Raw genomic sequence first — 21,524 nt, 5'->3', positions numbered from 1 at the left:
ATAACTTTAAGAAAAAAATACTAAGTCCTAGCTTCAATTTCAGAGTAGTGACTTCGACCACTTGGGCTGAAATATCCATGTCGAAATACTCTTTACTTCGACTTCTTGGGCTAGAACGTTCATGTCCAAATACACCTCAAAAATATCAAAATTTCACTAGTATTTCTCTGAACTCCTTTCTTATACGCCGAGCTCAATGACATCAAAATTCCATGAAAACAAATTGCCCCACAAAAATTTCACTTTCGACTAACTAGAGATAAGGGCATTTTTTAATTTTCTCACCACTATTTCAAGTATTGCGTTGACGTAATTGTCATTATGACAATTTTATCTAGACGTCACCTCAAAACTTGCAGCCCCTAAAACTCATCATGGCTCCGCTTTCCCAGGACGACATGGGCCACAATGATCAACCATTTGATTCCACCATTACATAAAGACCATGTGTCTCTGAATTTGGAACCATTTGTCAAAAAAGGCAAACTGAAGAGTTTCTCTTTTCCAGTATAAGTACTCTTGTTCCTCATTTCTTTTTCTTCTTTCAGCTTTCGATTTCTTCGAAACAAAGTCTCTTCTTCGAACGTCACTTTCATCATCTACATTAATGGCTTCTTCCACAAACCAACGAGTTCAAATAATTCCTAAGAATATTTTCCCTTTGCTGCCAAACTCAAGGCTCCTACTGTTGCTAGGAATCAAGAATGTGTTCCAGAAAAACCATTGCAGAAAGAAAAAGCTCCCATATGGAAATCCCATGTACTTATGCCTTTATCAATTTCAGGAAAAAATCACGCGCTTATGGGCCCACTCCCCAACCCTAATGTAAACATTGATAAACTAAAGGAATTTGTCCCCTCTTATCACCAAGCCAAACTCATTGTTAGTATAAAAAACCATTGACTTAGATTACATGAGCGCTACTTTCTGTGTTTTTCGTTTTGTGCCTCCGACCAAGACAATAGAAGACTATATTACTTGGTTAGACAAGGTCGAAACCAAGAAGGCGCAAACCTGGAAAGACAGAGGAATCTACTAGTTAGTGTAACTATCGATGGTTCGCCTTCCATATTGTCAAAATATGTTATTCACATCATTGTATTTTTGCGAAAGCACAACGAACATATTCCAACTTCATTGTGGGATGGTCACACCCACCTTATTCGACATAGCAGCTACAGTCGTCCTTCGCCCAACTAGAGAAGTCTTCGAACCAACTGAGAGAGATGAAGACACTATTTATTTCAATAATAGGTTCTCTCTATGAGGCATTAAAATTGTTCTCTAAATCCATGAAGAAACTTAAACCTAGAGAAAATTTGTTGCTTGTTGGCCCTTATTGGTTACTTCAACTGTGGCTGATTGCCATGTTTGAACCTTCTCTACAAATCAACATACCCAATGATGAAGTCGGGGAAATCAAGAACATGAAGATTGAAGGTACTCGACTTGCCTTAATGACTCCAAACTGATACAGGGCATACGATGCAAAAAGCTTTCACACAATATTTCATGATGTTTGCCAAGTGTCATTCTTTTAATCCAACAATGGCTCCCTTTGCAAAGCAAAGCTATGGGCCAGAGTGATGCAAACGAAAATCTCTTGCTATTGCTACTGAATATGAGGCCGAATCCATTTAGATATGGGAAGACTTTCTCACCCCAAGACTCATGTCGGCAAGGCGTGAGAATAGTAAAGATGTCATGAAAATGGTTGGCTATCAACCCAACTTGGTATCTTTCCAGTTCGGGATTAGCCAACTTTTGTCTAAATCTTATTTTAGTCGAAAAGCAAGCTTTGTCTGTGCACCATCGAATTCACTAAAATGCAATATGCTGAGCGTTTGAATAGACAAGATGATGTGGGTGTTGAACTTACACCATTCTTATTTCAATCATCCATAGAAATAGAAAAGCGTTGGTCAAGTTCCAACCCAAAAAGGATGCTTGGTAGAAAGAGTGGGATTTGGCAATTGCATCCAAGAGTCAGATTGAAGACTTAGAAAATACCTTCAAAAAGGAAGATGAAGAAATTAATCCTTATGATGCTAACATCCTCAAGTGGAAATAACAAATAGAGGAATTGTAGTCAAAAGTGAAGAAGGCTTGAGATAGAAAGGCTGAACTCCGAAGCATTATTCAACATCAACTAGTTGATGAAGCTTTAAGTTGAGTTGAACACTTTGACAATGTTAAAAATTTCGATGCAGAGATTAAAGACATTACTTCCATCATTTCTCTGACTGAGCTTCGGCTAGAGGCAACAAAAGCTTAATATGAAAGACTCAAAGCTTATCTTCCTTTTTAAAACTTGTATTCTTGCTTTTAATTATGAATTTTGTCTTTCGATTGATACTATTTATTTTATAATTTTAAATATGCCTCTTGTGGCATTTTGATATTTGAGCTATAAAACCCTTAGTCTTTTTGACAATGTTAACAATTTGGATGCAGAGATTGCAGGCATTACTTCCACTATTTCTCTGACTGAGCTCCGACTAGAGGCAACAAAAGCTTAATATGAAAGACTCAAAGCTTATCTTCCTTTTTTAAAACTTGTAATCTTGATTTTAATTATGAACTTTATCTTTCAATTGATACTGTTTATTTTATAATTTAAATATGCCTCTTGTGGCATTTTGATATCCGGGTTAAAAAACCCTTAGTCTTTTTTTTATTGAAACATTATTTTCTATTTTTCCTTTATTTTTATTTTCTGCAACGCATGCTTGTATCTTTGAAAGTACTTACCATTTATTCGCAGGATTTGACCTTTAGGGGCTAAGTCTTTGACTTTATACGCATTCTTTGTAAATCCTTACATGATTTGGAATGGTCCTTCCCAATTTGAGGACCATTTTCACAGGGTTCGATCATTCTTATCCATAGGCAAAATGAATTTCCAAACCAAGTCTCCTACCAAAAAGGTTTTTGCTTTAACCTTTTTGCTATAAGCCTTAGCTACTCGTTCTTTATTTCGTATCAAAACGTCTAAAGCAACCAATCTTTCTTTGTCTAGGTTAACCATTTCATCCAACATCATAACCCAATAACAATCACTTGGTATTTTAGTTTGCCTTTGAATTCTGGATGATTGGAGGTATATTTCTACATGTAGCACTGCATCGTTTCCGTAAGTGAATCAAAATGGTGTGGAGTTACTCAACTATGTATGGGGATTTCGACATGCCAAAAGCACTTGGTCTAGTGTTTTATGCCAATTTTTTGGCTTCTTACCTATGTGTTTTTTGATCAAATGAATTATGACATTGTTGGCCACTTCGACCTGGCCATTGGCTTGAGCATAATAGGGTGTTGAAGTCAACAAATTAAATATTGTATCTGAGGCAAAATCTACCACCTTTCTATCTATAAACACTAAGCCTTGATCCGTGGTAATAGTCTCAGGATTCCCAAATCTATATATAATATGGTTTTGGATTAACTAATCACATCCTTTTGATCGACGTTGGGTAGAGGGATAGCTTATATCCATTTGGTGAAGTAATTTAATCCGACTAGGATATATTTATTCCCCTCATCGACAATGAAGGTTTAATCTCACTTATTATGTCTAAATTCCATTCTCTAAAAGGAAATGACTTGATTATTAAGTGCAATTCACTTGCAGGCACATGCTAGATACCTGAAGACCTTTGACATTCTTGATAACCCTTGCAAAATCTATGCAGTCTTTCAGCATGGTTTTTCAGTACACGCCGAGTCGAAACAACAACCATTTCATTTTTTGGCTAGCTTGATGAGAGCCACATGATCCTCTATGAACTTCAGAATTGGCTTGATATGATTCTCTTTTGCAAAGACACTTAAGAAGAATTCTCTTATAGGTTTTCTTAAATAATTTTTTCCCAATAATCACATAGCTCAAGGCCCTATACTTAATATTTTGATATATCCTTCATGTTGGATTTTCCAAGTATTCGACAATTGGTCTTCGTCAATCATTATCTAACATTAAATCAATGACAAAAACTTCAAAACTTTCAAAATCATCAAAAATTTCAGAACTCTCAAGGTTTGGTATAACTCCAAACTCATTTTCCCCCTCCATCCCCCCAAGTTTTGACATTAATGATATCTCATGCTAGCAGTTAGTCGTAATCAGTTTATCCTTGACCTCAACCAACTCTTCCAGTCTCTATTTGGAGACTTTGTAGCCTGAATCAATTTGTGCTAAGTCATTCGCTTCCTGGTTCTCCAATCGAGGTACATGATCAATATCGACGAAGTGGAAGAGTTTTAGGAGGGTGTTTGCTTTGACGAAGTACATCATCAAGTTTTCCTTGATGCATTTATAATATTTTCTTAGTTGCTTCACCACCAATCCCGAGTCACCTTTTACCATTCAACGCTTTTCTAGATGTGTTTTTTTAAAGATTATTCGATGCTCTTTTGAATGTCTTTGATGATGTGTTCAAGAGTTTATTCAATCTTTTCTGGATATCTCTGATGTTTGTTTCTCGTACATTTAATGCTTTTCTGGATGTGCTTGATTATTTTCTGAAGTTCATTCAATGCTTTTCTGGATGCCTTCGATGATTGTTCATGTTGCTTTCCAGAGTTTATTCAGTGCTTTTTTGAATATCTCTGATGATTATCACCTTTTACCCAACTGTCTCCTTCATTAAGTCTTTTACTCATTCCATTTATAGTTTGTCTCACGTGGCGCTATATTTCCCACAGAGATCTGAGTCTGTCTCATATCATATCATACACACAAATAAAAAAGGAGTTCATACATTCATATTATTATTAGGGCATCTTAGGTTAAAATTTGGGTTTTGTATGTATTTAAGTATATCTTATCTTGTCGAGACGAAGTTTTCAATTTTCATATCTCCTAATAGAAGAAACTTAAATACGGACAGCTGTTGCACCCTGATTTTTACCCTACGATTTCATCATATTTTTCATTATTATATTTTATCATATACTTTTCGTTTACTAATCCTTAAATTAAAATTGCAAAAATATGTCTTTTTCTCTTTTGCTTTTGTTAGACAGTGACGAAATCGAGAATGTCAAAATTTGTGAGGTGATTCGAAGTAGTTTGATCTAAAAATCGACGTTTTGAGCCCATTCCAAATTTAAAGTTTAAAATTCCTTTATCCTCATTTTAATTTCATAGTTTTAGTTCTTATTCAAAAATCTTCTTTGAAATTATTATTAAAATTAAACTAATCATTAATATAAAATCATTTTTTTATTTTATTAAAATTTTCTTATTCTTATTTCATATTTTTATTTCATCTTGTTACTAACTATTTCTATTGTTGTTTTTTATTATTTTATAATACATCACAGTGGTCCCATGTATAATTGTATATTGTTTCATTACAAGACTACATGCCAACAAAAAGAAGAAAAAAATATTCTTTCCAGGGGTCTAGCCAATCAACACCGCCATCCTCATTGTACAACCTGAAAAAAAAAAAAAAAAACAGAAAAAAACAAAATTAGTACAGCCACTTCACCTCCCAACTACTCTGCTCAACTGTAACAAAAATGCTGCTGTTCATACACTAAAATAGCCAAAAACAAAGCCTGCAATGTAAAAAGCAATAAAACAGAGAAAAAGAATTGCAAAGCTGTACCTCAAAACTTACTAACCAAGTTTGTTGTTTGATCCTATCCAAGATGCCTTCTCTCCATCTCTCCATCTATAAAGCAGACAAAAGCAAAGTCAAATGAAGGAAGAAAAAACTCTGCCAAAATCATCGTCTCTTCCTCCAATTTTCCAAACCTTTATAACTGAAACCGAAACCTTCATACCCCAACATCATTCATCACTAAATCCAGCAAACAATCCCTCTTCAACATTACTCATCCTTACCTCCTCAAACCCATCCGCAAAACAATATTACAACATCAAGACACTTCAACTCACGGTATCACAGATCACAACGCAAACAGAAATTCATCAAATCACAGCAACGAGAAACTCAATCGGAGCATCCACTTGGAAAAAGCTTCAACTCGGTTTGGATCTTCTAAATTTATTGTGCTTGATTTATTGCTTTCTGTGTATCCTTTGCTCCTAGGTTATGTTTACTTCAATTTTGACATTGGGCCGGGTTCCATTGTTTTAAGAGGCCCCAACGGATCTCCTTGTTATAAACCTTCTTCTCCATCGACACACCCCCTCCTGGGGAGGTTTTATTTGACTATGGGCCTGCATTTGAGCCCATTTTCTTTATTATATCTTTTGTTCTCTTTATATATTACTCCTTTTGTTAGTTTATTTCTAGTTTTGCTTTAGTTCATATAATTTCAAGAATATTTTGTTTTATAATTTAATTATTATTCCAAATATTTTCATAAAAAATCCAAAAACTTGTTCTTTTTAGATTAGATTTTCTTTTTCATATAAAAAGTCCAATTTTTTTTCAACTAGACTTTTATTTCACCTATATAATATTAAATATATTAGAATATAGTACTTAAGTAGTCTTTTTATTTTAATATTAAAAATCTCAAAAGTATTAGGTAGATGTACATGATAATATTAGTCTAGTCCCTTAATCATAATATTAGGTAGATTGTACATAACAACATTAGGATAGTCTTTCCATTAGTTTTTTCCTCATTTCCATTCCTTCTTTTCTTTTTCAATCCTAAAACACTCTAATCATATTTAAATAAAGTATTCAGATCCCCCACCTTATGAGGAATCATCTGAGTACATTTCCCATTAAAAAAACATCAACACATTCAATTCTAAAAAACACTCTAAATCTAATTGAATGATTAAAGGAAAGCATTCAAATTCCCCCACCCTATGAAGGATCATTTGACATACTTTCATCAAATAAAGCATTCAAATACTTTAAGAACATGTTAATTCATTTGAGGGATCATTTAATATGCTTTCACCATAAAAAATACCAACCAATTCAATTTTTCTTTTCCCTTTAAGAACATGTTAATTCATTTCCACGATAATTGTTTAAGTCTCCAAAGGTCGAGCAGCAGTGGAATGCGACGTTTAACATCGTTCATTTAAAAAACACAAAACACTTCAAAACTTGTAAGCCGAACTACAGTTTCTCTGATTCCTTAAAAGGATACGTAGACATTAGGTCGCGAGGCCTGAACGAACACAATCTTGTAAATATTTCTTTCTTTTCTCTTCCTTTTTTGTGCGTTTCCCTTTAGCTTTTAGTTTTAGACTTTTAGATAACACCCATAGATTAGACTAACAAGAGCGGATCCCGTCGAGTACGACGGACGTGAGGGATGCTAATACGTTTCCCTTGCGTAACCGACATCCTTACCTTTTCTCTTGGTCGAAAGACCTTTGTTTATTTCCTTTTAGGTTTTACTCGATGTTTTCCTTTCTCATCTCTTGGGATAAATAAACAATCGATAGCGACTTCATTGATTCATGATGATTTCGTTCCGATTGTTTCACATACAAAAAGGAAGAAACGGATGGCTATTGTAGCAGATCTAGAATACGATTTTCCACCCGGTCTGAAAGGAGAAATTCTTCGTGTACGTTGCTAAATCTGCTTATATATTGCTATATTTGTGATCGATATTACTAGTTTTGTATTAATCTATGGTTTATATTACTATATATGTATTAATATGTAATTTATATTAATAGATATGTGATTTGGTAGATGTATATTACTATATTTGTGATCTGTTAGATGTATATTACTAGATTTAATCTGGTAATTATATTACTAGGTCTGTATTAATTTGTGATTTATATTACTAAATCTATGATCTGTTAGATGTATATTACTAGATCTATATTAATTTGTGATTTATATTACTAGATATGTATTAATCTGTGATTTATATTACTAGATTTTTATTAATATGTGATTTATATTAGTAGATATGTATTAATCTGTGAACTGTTTTTTCTGTCGCTAAATTAGATATGATGTTTTGCATTTGATTATGGTAAATTTTGGTGCATGCAAATTCCAGCCTTAGAGGCAATTATTGGGGCAATTAGACGTGTGATCTCACTGTGCTAAATCAGAACTTTTTACATTGGGCTAAATTAAATCTACTAAATATGTGATCTGTGCTTCTATATTGTTGTATTAATTCTGAAATCTATATTAGTCTGTGATCTGTTTTAATATTCTCAGCTACTTGCAGCTCTAATGGCGGTCTCTTCTAAACAGTGATCCTGGTCTGTCAATTCGTTTGGGAACCATCGGGGAGGTCGAGGTGATGTTGGGCCTTCGTGTTGCACCTGGACCGGTTATTTGCTGGTAATGAAGTCCCTGGTAATGAAGTTCCCTAGTGGTAATGCTGGTAACGAAGTCTCGACTGGTAATCCTATTGTCCCCCTGGTAATCCTACTGTCCATTTGTTGGTAATCCTATTGTAGATCTACTGGTGGTAATCTAGGGGTTACCAGCAGGGGACAATAGGATTACCAGCAGTAGGATTACCAGCAGGGACAATCGGTCCAGGTGCATCACAAAGGCCCAACATCACCTCTGCGTCAACCGATGGTTCCGCAAAAGAAATGACAGACCTAGATCACTATTCACAAGAGACTGCAAATTTGAGTTGTAGTAGCAGAGAAACTTAAAACAGATCATAGGCTAATTAGCTAATATTGATTTCCGAATTAATTTAGCAATATAGAAACACATATCACACATCCGATAGGTCTAATTTAGCCCAATGTAAAAATGTCTGATTTAGCATTATTAGATCACACATCTAATTGCCCCAGTAATTGTCTCAACGCTGGAATTTGCATCCACATAAACTTATCATAATCAAATACAAAACATCAGATCTAATTTAGCAAAATAAAAAATAAATCACAGGTCAATAAAATCTAATAATATAAATCACAGATTAATACAGATCTAATAGTATAAATTACATATTAATACAAATCTACTAACATATCTTTAACAAGTGACAGATCTAGTAATATACATCTAACACTAGTAATATAAATCACATATTAATACAAATCTAGTCGTATAAATCACAGATTAATACATATTTAGTAATATAAATCACAAATCTAGTAATATAAATCACAAATTAATACAAATCTAGTAATATAGCAATATAGAAGCAAATTTAGCAACATACACGAAAAACTTTTCATTTCAGACCGGGTGTAAAACCGTATTCTGGATCGGCTACAATGGCCATCCATTTCTCCCTTTTTGTGTGATGCCGATAAATTCCCTTCTTCAGATTGAGAATCATTTCTGGAGTAAAATCAAATTGCACCACAGAAGGTTGTGTAACACGTGGTTGTTCGTTAGCCATGTGGTTGAATGCTTAGGGTTTCGGGTTTCGAGAGTATATGTTGGGAAGCGGTTGAGATTAGGGTTACATTTTTAAGTAAGATCGTAGATGTGACCCGACAAAGAAATTTCATATCTCCAGTCAAACCCATCATTTAACACTCTTTTTTACAATGAAATTTCATATGGAGGAACCTGCAGGGACAAAAGTGGAAAGTAAAATACTTTTAAGAGATGAGTTTATCGATTTCTTAAGCAGTTCCAAATAAACTTTTTCAGAAGGTTTATGCTGATATCTCTAGTGAACTGATTCCCGAGGCACAAATTTTGACGGTATAATGTCTAAGTTACATTTGAACTCAAGGTCTTTAAGTTGAAAGGCACTTGAATTCTTGGCCTAGCTTTTTTAGGTCTTATATATCTATCAAATAAGAAAATAAATATACCTGGAAATACCAATTCTGCCCTTTTTTTAAAATCCTCCACATCTTTTTTGGGGTTAAATCTTATCCTAAAAAAGCTTTTTGTAACTAATTGTCTGTTTGGTCCAAATATTACTACTACTTTGTTAATGTTGTTGTTTTTCATTAGCAATTTGGCCGACGCTTAAGACTTCAAATGAAACCAAACCACCATTTTATCACCTTCCCAATGCAGACTTTTTTGAACTGGTTTCAGAAAAAGCAATCGTCACTTCTGCTCCCAATAACATCAATACTCTCTCTCTCTCTCTCTCTCTCTCTCTCTCTCTCTCTCTATCTTCCCGTCTCTCTCTCTCTCTCTCTCTCTCTCTCTCTCTCTCTCTCTCTCTCTCCTCATTTCTCTCTCTCTCTCTGAAGTTCGTCTTCCTCTTCTTCTTCCTTCTTCCTTCTCCCTCTTCTTCGTCTTCCTCAACGTTGTTTTGTTCTTTTGATATCTCACTAAAGGAAGAGACACAAATGATCCCTCACCACTACAACACGCCATAGTCGATGCATCTCACAACTCTGAAAGGAATACGACAGTCGTCTTTGTCGTTGGGATTTTGTTTTCGGTCACATCATCACCATCCTCTTGGTTGTTCACTCACCACCCTTTATTACCGTCAATCACTGAAGCTCGTGTTTCAGATCAGGCAAGATCCATCGTGAACTACTTTTTTTTTCTGCGAAACTGTTGCGGTTGTAACCCATCATCCAAAAGCATCACAAACGTAAGGTATCTTATATTTTCCCTTTGTTCTTTGATATTCTTTGTTGTTGTGGCTGCATGTTTTATATTTGTTGAAGGAAAAGTAGTATCGTTATTGTTGAAGAAGAAAGAGCTCCCCTTGCTTTTTGTTTTTTTTTTGTCACTGTTTGTGATTTTCTAAAATATATTTATGAGATTTGTTTCTGACTCGCTGGTAAATGTTTATACTTGCAGTTATGGTCGTGTGAAACCAGACATTGTTGCATATAGACAGTACATAATGGGATCAAAGATTAGTTCGGGCTGTAAAAGTTTATCAGGAACCAGTGTTGCATGTCCTGTAGTTGCTGGTGTTGTATGTTTGCTTGTCAGTGTATGTTTTTTATATTATCAATCTTGGACACTCACTCTCCATAGAGCCCTTCGTAAAATAAGTATATAATCCGCGTTGAAGCTGCGCTATTGTCTGCATCCCTGCGGCCAAGGAGATGCTAAACTACTTAAATGTTAAGTCTAAACTTGGTTTCACTACTCAAAAAATTATATTGACCGATGTAAGAGAAGAAACAATTGTTTATATCAATTAGTTTTTAAGAATGTTATCTAATAATCATAAGTGATTGGTGTTGGAATGTATTTTGATTTGAGGGTATGTGTTATGCTATTGTAGGTCGGTTTTACGCGTTTGATAAAGCTCATAGGTTGGACCTGACTTCAAGTGGTTGTGGTGTTTGGCAATTTAAAACTACTCTTATTCAACATTTAGAAAGAGTAAGCAGTAACTTTTAAAATTGCCCTTTTTCCGATTTTAGCATCATTTTGTTTATTGGATTGACATTGATATTATGCTGTTATGGTTTATGTGGGACCAATGTATCCAACCTACTTTGTCGTGAGGCCTCGAGATTTGAACATGTTACTTGCTAATTTTTCAGTCACCTCTTCAAGAAATCACTATTATTGCAATAGAACCTGCTTCTGTACACTTTCATTATTGTGCATATAAGGGCCAATGTTGTTTATACAGTGGTTTTGTAGTGGTACAGTAGCGGCGTTTTGCGTCTATAGACAGGTTTTGGAAGTCCCAGTTTGAAGTCTTTTGAATGTGGAATATGTTGGTCACTAGAGTCCAATCTGTTGGTCTATTTTGGTGGTGAACTGCCAAAGTTTTAAGACTTAAATTCTGAAGTCATTTTGCCAATAAAACATAAATAAAGTACTTTGTGACAATTATTATTAATTGTATAAGGTTTGTATAATGATGACAATGTAAAATACATGCTGGAATAAGAAATATCACTGTGAATGGAGTTATCTAATAACAGTGGGAAAAGTTGTTACTGCTGCTACTAATCGTGAACTGCAAGATCTTTTTAACATTATTATACCAAATAAACGGGTCTTGCTAAATCTATTCTTACATTCATTGAGAATAAATGATTTTGTTATCAAGTCCTGATTATGTTTTGAAGGTATGGATTATCTTTTATTTTGTGCTATGGTTCTGTACAAATTGATAAATCGCTCGCCTTGTCCTTTGGGTGGAGGGATTTGTTAAAGTGTGATAACTTGAAACAGGACTGGTTTAAAACAATGTTTACTGCAGGGTTCACAGCTTTGAACCATATTTCTACATCAGCTGCCCTCCTAGAGTGGGACCAAATTAGGGGTGATCAAAACCAAACCAACCCAATAGAAAACCGCAAACCAAACCGAAACCGCAAACCAAACCAAACCAAACCGAAACCGCAAAAAATCGCATTTGGTTCGGATTAGTTTGGGTCAGTTTTTACAAAACCGCACGGTTCGGTTCGGTTTGCGGTTTGTATTTTGTAAACCGAACCAAACCGAATCAAACCGCACTATGTTACAACCTAAATTTTACTAACTCACATCCAACCCAAACTTAAACTTATTATACATTAGCATTATGATTACGAACAATTTTCTCATCCTTACACATATAATTTCAGTCCCGATCTTCTAAAATCTCTAATAACATTATCGCACCTTCTTTGCCACATACATCTTCCCTCTTCTTCTATAATCTCTACTCTCTTATATTCTTTCTTTTTCACCTTTTCATTTTTATGTAAATGTTCCGTATTTCAGTTTCGTTTTTATCACATATCTTCTTCTCTAATCTCTCAACACTTTTTTTCTTTTTCACTTTCACTAATCTTTCGTCTCTTCTATTTTTTTGTTTTGTTATAATAATTTTTATATTGTTTTATGCTATTATTTTATGTTTAATATTCCACTTTTGTCTAATTTAATTTTTACATATTAAATGGAAAATTGTTGTCAAAATATGACGAGTTTTGTTGTTATTTGATAGTGTATGAATGTATAAATACAAAATTATGTTATCATCTATATGTGTATGTATGGCTCAATAAAATATTTGTAAAAAACCAAACCAACCGAACCGAACCAAACCGCATTAGTTTGGTTTGGTTTGGTTCGTATTTTTTTTAAAAGCCAACCGAACCAAACCAAACCGCACTATTTTTTCTCTTGCGGTTCGGATGATTTTTTTCGTCAAAACCGCCCAAACCGCACCGCGAGCACCCCTAGACCAGATAATATCTCCCATTTTCATCAAATTCTCAAGGTATCTCGCTTAGTACTTGAAATTAATTGTTTTTAATCAAAGAAAATGAATTCTTTATTTAGCTTTTTGAATTGCCTTAATGTACTTACATTTACATCTTCTAATGCTTCAGACTAGGATGAGAGAAGCCAATAGAAATAACAATGTAGGAAAAAAATTCGTCGAGTTGACTGGAGTTATATAATAGCAAGTTTACTCGTCGAGTTGTTATGGTGCTGTGAGGGTTATGGACAAGGATTTTATCAGAGATTATCACTAGATTAAAAAGTTCTACAAGCTTAAATCGCAACTTTCGACAACAGTCTGGACGTGAAGTCAACAGAGCAGTGCATCTTGTAGGTTTTTCTTTACAGAGATTTATATTTCTTGACAATTTTATTTGTAGCTTTATTTTAAACTTTCTTTCCTTATGTTCAATTGATTTCTGATTTTTATTATAGTTCATCAGTTATGTTTGCGGCAGCGTTGCTTTTAAATGACTTAGTATCGTGCTTCAACCAATAGAATCATCATCGTGTAGCTGCTTTGGCTGAACTCGGTGTTGGTTTCATGTTTTCCTATTTCAGACCTAAACTCGGTGTCTTTTTTGCATCGATTCAGTGTCTTTCAGGTAAACACCAATTCATGTAATCGGTTCTGTTTTATATCAGCGCTGCTAAACTGAGTTTTTATATGTCAGTCATGTTGTTTTGTATTGCTTAGGCTATAATAATTGCAAATAAGGTGCTTACTTTGCTATCTGGTTAGCTTCTTGTATTTCAATGTGTATACAGAATTACAGCTGAAATCCAATGAAACTCGGGCATATATCGATGCAGTTTGTGGGAATTCATCTCATGACAGCCAAGAAGCTACAACCTAAGTGTCTGCTACAAAGTCAAACACATCATTGACACCGGCCCGAAAAGAGGTGTTAGCTGCGTGAGCATTTCCATGCCAACATGACAGAAGCATTATAATGCCGCCGCGGTCGTTAAGAGTAACAGTCTGAGTTCCACACTCGGAGCAGTTACAAATGCATTATAGCAGCAATACTTGAGTGGTTAAAGCATTTATCCGAGCACTACTAGAGATTGACCGACTTGAGGCTCTCGACAAAGTCTCCGAAATGATGTCCCAAATCGTCTCACTGAAACGATGCCAAACACCGTGTCGTTGATACCACTAAAAGATAAGTTATTTTTTACTTATTCTGTTAACTAAATCAATTGACCATTGTCGTTCAATATGCACTGATAATATGTCAAACGATGTTGGATTGTATGCTAGCTTGTCAAAAGGAATTAAATACGTAATTCTGACATTTGTGTAGAGTACAAATTAAAAACGTATATGTCGCAGATCAGAAGCAGGTGAGGCAATTATATGATTCATGTTACATATGATTGGATTTACTGAAGCTGGATCCTTGAGGTAAAGAGCAACATGCTGCATTACAAATGGTGAAGCAGAGAACACGGTTTTATATTGCTCACGTAGTGTCTTTGTTTGGTTCTGCCAAGACTTCTCCTTGAACAAGTTTATTAATTTAAATATTTAAACTATAACAGGCTTATGGCTAACAAACATGTTCTGGACTGGGCCGAGCAGGCCCAACCCTTGTTACCAGCCGAGCAGGCCCAATTCCCTTAGGCCCAATTGCTGGGCAACCGTTAAGGGCTTCCCCCGCGCGAAGACTCCGGCCGAGCAGGCCCAAATCTTTTGGGCCCACTCACTGGATAACCACCAAGAGCTATCCACGCGCGAAGACCACGCGTCACGTCTCAGCGAAGGATTCGGTCAACCATCTCCGAACCCTACGCTATGTGCATCCAGAACGTGAGTCTCCTGCTGACTCAGCCCTAGCACGGGACGTTCTGGCAGTTCCCTAGCACGTGGGCCTCCAATTGGATCTGGCCCAATTAGGGAACCTTGGCCCAGTGCTGGGGGCTATAAATACCCTCTTTCACTAGAGGGTCAGGTATTCTATTCTTCACTCTCAACCCTCATTCTCTGATAGCTACTAACTTAAGCATCGGAGAACCTTGCAGGTATCCCCCCCATCTTGCTCTCCAAGCCAGATTCTGCTGCCTTGACGATTCTTCTGATCAGGTACGATCAAAACACTTCTATGTCATTGATGAGTGGTTATACTGAAAAAAATCGGAGGCAAAAACCAAGTGCTCAAATCCATGATACCAAGTGCTCAAATCCATGAAAAATCACTTGGATAAAGACGTGGTCCGAGGAAGAATTCGATACGTAAAAGCAGCACAAGTTCCATGTGGTGTTATATTGAGTAAACAAACATAAGATATCCTAATTTTATGTACATTGACATATTTTGTATTGCCTGCATTACTTAATATATCTAACCATTTTTTCGATAAGAAAGTTTCGGTCTCCTGGAGAATATTTTGTCGAGTCAATCTTGTGAGGCTGATTTCCCTCTAACTTTATGTACATTGACATATTTTGTATTGCCTGCATTACTTAATATATCTAACCATTTTTTCGATAAGAAAGTTTCGGTCTTCCGGAGAATATTTTGTCGAGTCAATCTTGTGAGGCTGATTTCCCTCTAATATCATTTAAAATGTTTTTTGGTTAAACAAATTAATTTTTTTTTTTATCTTTGTATGAACTGTAGTATAATTAGACTATTCTTAATTTTTTATGATTTCATACAACATTACATAATGTTTAATTCTAAAGAAGTACAATTGATATTAAGATGTTTGATTACTATTTTAAATATCCCTTATGGCTAGATTTATAATAAAATCCATTTAGATAAATTATCTATGAGAACAAATTTATTATTGATTCAAATATTTTTTTAAATATTGTCAACAAAATAAAAATATTTATATGCGAGAAAAAATCGGATTGATTAAAATATTTGTATGTATGAAAAAATAATAATAAACTCTTTTGATCAAGCAATTTTGTTTTTTTTTTCTTTTTCTTTTATATTTTAAAAATAAATGTGCGAAACGCACCGGTACCCGTGCGTTGCACGGGTATCCCACTAGTATTCTTATATAGAAAGAGTAATAAAATTCAAAATTTTGAAATTTTACTTAATCACAGAAATAAATTTATATCAAGATGAAATCTTGTTGGCATTTTGAATTATTTCATTAATTAATCTCAACAAAACAGGGTATAATCACCATTACAAATGCAATGCACACAGTACTTAGCTTCTTTATATGCATCAATATCAATACGTACATGTATAAAATTTGACAAAGTTGGTCCAAAGCTAAACTCTGTCATAATGAATATATATTTAAAGAAACAGAGATACAGTAATGGAATACAAAAGGCTTATCACCGCTATGAACCTCGTTTTTTGGTCAATTTCCTGTCTCTGGAGCAACTACGCCACAAAAAATAAGAAAACCATAAGAAAAAACATCAAAACAAAGAAAATCTTGATCATCAGCCACCTATTAGAAGATATGCTATTCAGATACTTCAACAAAGCCCCTTGTGCCCCCTCTACATTCGTCAAAGTATCATCCATGTTCTCATCAATCCTGCAAATTAAGTTCCTTTGTCAGCCCACCAAAATCTCAATTGGCCAATATAAAAACAAAAATCAAGAGACAAATCACATATTAGCAATCAAAATACTCATAAATTACATACCCAAAAAATAGACATAAATGATCATTTTATCAATCAAAATACGCATGCAATTATTTGCATCAAATTTCTAGTTATAAATGAGCATCAAGGTTGTCAAACAAGCAAGTTCCAGCAAACCCGTCTTTAGATAATAGCTGATAATACCCTAATGTGGATAGTGGATAGACAAAGATGGTGTGTTGGTGCGAGTATACTATAGGGTCAATAAGCCCAACACTCCCTTGCAACATAAGATTGATGATTATTATAGCTACCAATAAATTCCATCATCTTAACTTTTTACCATTTAAACTTATTCCTAAACATGCAAGTTATCTTGTATGAGATAGTATATTACTTTCCCGATTACTAACAACAACAACAAAGCCTTGTCCCACTAAGTGGGGTCAGCTATATGGATCAACTTTCGCCATAATGTTCTAAAAAGGACCATGCAGACGACACATGTCATAGAGATTCGACAAAGTTTTACGTTGGCTGACGACTGCCTAACACAAACCTATCCTTTTATCCTGGCTTGGGACCGGTTATGTATAACAATTAGCAAAGCTAACCTAGGCCGGCTTTTTCATGATTACTACTTCAAGTAATTTATAAATTTAAGAGTGAAGAATCCTTGTGGCCCCTAAGAAAATTTGAGACTCAATTTGGTTCTTTACCAAAAAAAAAATATACAGTATGTAGTCCTTCACAAAATTAAACCAAGGGACACTGAACATCCATCGAAAAAATTGATTTTTTTTGCTGACATTTAATGTTCTCATCCACTGTGTCCATTAATTTGATCACCATGTTGCTTAAATGTCCACATCAACTCAAAAGCTTTTCACATTTTTTCCATTGGGATGCGGTTTTCCATCATGATTTGGTTTTCTAACATGAATAACACATATCGGTACCCGACCTAAATCCCTAAATTGTATCCTCTTCCTTCAAAAACACACGAACATTCATTGATGCATCTTTAACCCAATCTATTCTCTGACTTCTTTATAAGATTTAATCTTCATAAGTTCATAATTACAAAATAGAAACAAATTTATATTTTCATAATCACATGTAAGGAATCTAAACACCTAAATGAAATTGTTCACAACTTTAAGATCGAAATAATTAATTCATGATATCTTACAAACTTCTTTGAATCTGATCATGACAATCTTCTTAATAAAAGAACATTTTCAAACATGTATATTATTGAGTTAAGCAGTTCAAAGGCTTGAAAACATAGATTTAGAGACTTTAACGCCTTCTACTTATCAGTTCATCAAATTTTCTTAAGAGGATTCAGACAAATTGACAAGCTGATTAAAAAACTGCATTCAGAATCAGGAAACCTAATCAAGATAAATCCAAGCATTTAAAAGGAAAAAGAAAAAAATTGCTACCTATGACTCTTCCACCAGTATCATTAAATCAATACTCACCAGTCATCAAAGATTCAATAAGGAAAAACACTAATTAGTTTACAATGTTATTCCTATGTATACCACATCCGTGGCAAGACCATTACATTTCTAAAGGAGCAAATAGGACCAATGAAGTAATTAAAGCAATAGGCAAAAGGGAATATCATGTGTTTCAGGCATGTTAAAAAACAAAGCACATATGAACAGCCACTCATTAGAAAGCAATATAGGTTTATAACCTTTTTCTCAATCTACTCACTTTTTAATTAACGGGTATCCGCTTGCAATTTACTACATTATAAAGTTCACCTTGTAAATTAGAGGATGCTAAATTTTTATACAAACCATTTCTCAGCTCATTAGTAGCTAAATAACTCAATTTTCCCTGAGGCGAGCAACCTTACGCGCAACCACATTTGCTTTTCCTCTTTAAGGCTCACCCAGTGTTTTATATTAGTTTAATTCTTGCGCAAGTAATTTCTTTCCTCAATCCTCAAAGAGTAGACAAACAAGCATTTCGAATAACATGGCATACCAAAAGACCACAAATTTATTGTTAATGAAGACAAAATGATCAAATCATCTTGCACAAATAACCGCAAATCAAAGCCATGGTTCTCTATACATATCAAAGCCCTAACTTAACTCAACTCTTAAGGTTAATAGCAGCCACAGATTCATTTGGTAAAAAAATTACTTAAGATCAGAGCAAGTTTGTAAATAATAGTAACACCCATCATAAATCGTGTTGGAATAAAATAATAAAGGACAATAGACAAGTTAGGCAAATAGAAAACCTGATGGCAATCTCTCCTTGCTGGGAGACAAGTGTTGCTAGTTGATTAAAGATGCTGCCGAGCTCGTGAATAGTAGACTCAACATTTTGAAGAGCTTCAGCCCTGCTTTGCATGTAAGTGTCCTGCAATGGAACTACCTGTTGTTGCTGCTGCTGCTGTTGTTGCAGCAATGGTTGACTCTCCCCATCCACCTGCTTCCTGTGGAATGTGGATGTGAAGACCGTGAAAAAATAAAATAAAAATGTATGAAAGTAGAGTTGAAGATATAATTCAACCAAACTTGAAAGAAACTCAAAATGCCAATATAACTAACTAATGATTAGTCTTTTATATTAAATCATCAACCATATCAAACCATATAATAATAAATCAAAATCTATATTATATCACTTCCCTCTTTATTTAAAACCTTATCACTTTGAACAAATACAAAGCTCGTGGTATGAAATTAATATCAGTACAATGGCTAGCTGTGACATAGTTTTTGAAAATTGAGTGATTCTTAGGATTGTGAGATTGTCAATTGCAGACCTCGGAAAATAGCAGTTTTGTTCAAATTCTGTTACTCAACAATTCTATAGTGCCGCTATTTCACAATATTTTATACTAAATAGCATATTTCAAAACAAAAGCAAATTGTTGAAATTCCACTATGCAATTGTGCTATAGCCACTATTTAACAACACTTCATACAGCAATAAACATCCAAAAAGAATAAATCGATAAAAGGTGGGTGACCACACTATAGCATTTTACTCTATTCTACTTGATAAACCGAGTCACTTAGAATCTCTTGTTTCTGGAACAAAATCTATGAACTTGATAATCTAATCAAGTATGACACAAGTTAATTTGATGAAAAGCAAAGTGATTCAAGTAATCTTATATGCTTAATTTGATAAACCGGGTCACTTAGAACCTCTTGTTTCTTAGAACAAAATCTATGCACTTGATAATCTAATCAAGTATGAAACAAGTTAATTTGACAGATAGCAAAGTGATTCAAGCTATCTTACATGCTTAACTAAAGTCTCTAACAGTACAATCAACCAAAGAAAAAGAGCATAACTTACCCACTAGCCCATGGAGGTGGTGCAGGAGCATTAGAACTACTAGCGGAAGACTTTGTAGCTAAAGGACGTTGACGGATGAAAGGATTTGCAGACTCCTTAGAAGCAGTGGACGAAAACAATTGTCTTCTACTCTCATGCGTTTTCAAGTTCTTCATAAAAAAAATTCAAAACCATCGTCAGCAACTACCATAGCACATACACACATTTACAAATCACAAAAAAAAAAAACAATACCTCAGTTCTCATGGTGAGAACATCTTTAAACTCTTTCGTAGTGCTCATCAATCGCGTCTTTAAATCATCCACAACCGTCGTCGAATGACTAGTCGTATCTGTAGAAACATTCCCACTCTCATTTCTAGAATTGCTGACCAATTGAAGATCCACAACCGCAGAGTTAAGCGCGGTAATATCTTGCTTAATAACACTCGTTAGTTCCTGAATTTCCATAGTTGGATCATCAAAAACCGAAGTCCTTTTCGCCACTACAAATCAAAACAAAAAAACAAACATTAATCAGCATTAACAATACATGAATGAAGAATTGAATAAAAGTGAATATGAAATTACGAATAATTACATTTTGCGAGCTTGGAGAGTTTCATAGAGGTTTGGTGAATTCCATATCCAATCTTGGAAGCTCTTCGATTAAACTCTGATTGAATTGCGACGGCGGTTCGGGGATCGTCGGATCTGGAAGAGGAAGACGAAGAAGGAGAAGAGGAAGAAGGAGGATGATGAGTGTTGGTGGTGGCTCCGTTTGAGGTTGATGATAGTGATTTCTTCAATTTTTCTGCGACGGTGTGGAATTCATGTGTGCGATCTCGAAATGAGGATTGCGTTGATTTGAATTGCATCTTGTGGAGCGATCTGTGTTGAAACCCTAGATCTGATTGGAATTGGGGTGCGTTTGGGGTTGTGTATAGGTTGGATTGGTTAAGGAAGTGATGAGATGGTTCGAATGATTAGAAAGGGGGAGAAGAAAGAGGAGGTTTGTCTTAACGGATTTGGGATTGGGAATTGGAAGATCCAGCTTTCATGTTGATTGTTACAACATAAAATCATATGCTTATGACTAGTCACCATGTGTTATATGAAAAGATTATTTACATTAACCATGAATCTTATTGTTTGTCTAAAAAAAATTAATAATTTAATTAATTTTGTATTAGTCTTTGTTTTTAAAGAAATCATAAGATTTTAATTAGTGTGCAATTTCATTTCAACATGATTCATTTATGAATATGATTTGTTTTTACGGGAATAAACTTAATTCATTTAAGTAGTAGTAAGATTTTAAATACATCTTGGTACATTAATAAAACAATGAAGACTAGTAAAAGATGGGGTCATATGTGCTAAACCAAGATCAACTTGTTTCCAAACGGAAACATAAGAGTTTTTAAACAAGATAGCTAGTAAGTGCTTACATTAACTAGTAATAGCACCATAACCTTTATCATTTGGATGTTGACTATTCACACTATCCATTACATTTTTAACATCCATCTCAAAACCACACTATCAAAACCAAACTTATACACCCATTTGATAGATGT

General features: G+C 34.6%; 1 protein-coding gene across 1 annotated transcript; it reads right to left on the bottom strand.

The window, feature by feature from the left end:
- Positions 1 to 16,219: 16,219 nt before the first annotated feature.
- Positions 16,220 to 21,039, bottom strand: LOC131660582 (syntaxin-32-like). Its single transcript, XM_058929841.1, has 5 exons — positions 20,546 to 21,039; positions 20,200 to 20,450; positions 19,966 to 20,114; positions 18,893 to 19,090; positions 16,220 to 16,574 (listed from the first exon to the last, which is right to left on the bottom strand). Exons 1-5 carry the CDS (start codon positions 20,820 to 20,822, stop codon positions 16,415 to 16,417), a joined length of 1,035 nt encoding a protein of 344 aa, XP_058785824.1. The 5' UTR covers positions 20,823 to 21,039; the 3' UTR covers positions 16,220 to 16,414.
- Positions 21,040 to 21,524: the final 485 nt, after the last annotated feature.

This window comes from Vicia villosa, linkage group LG3 (assembly GCF_029867415.1).
Source record: "Vicia villosa cultivar HV-30 ecotype Madison, WI linkage group LG3, Vvil1.0, whole genome shotgun sequence".
NCBI classification, from domain to species: Eukaryota; Viridiplantae; Streptophyta; class Magnoliopsida; order Fabales; family Fabaceae; genus Vicia; species Vicia villosa.
The sequence above is the reverse complement of the archived record's forward strand: the minus strand, read 5'-3'. Positions and strand labels throughout refer to the sequence as shown.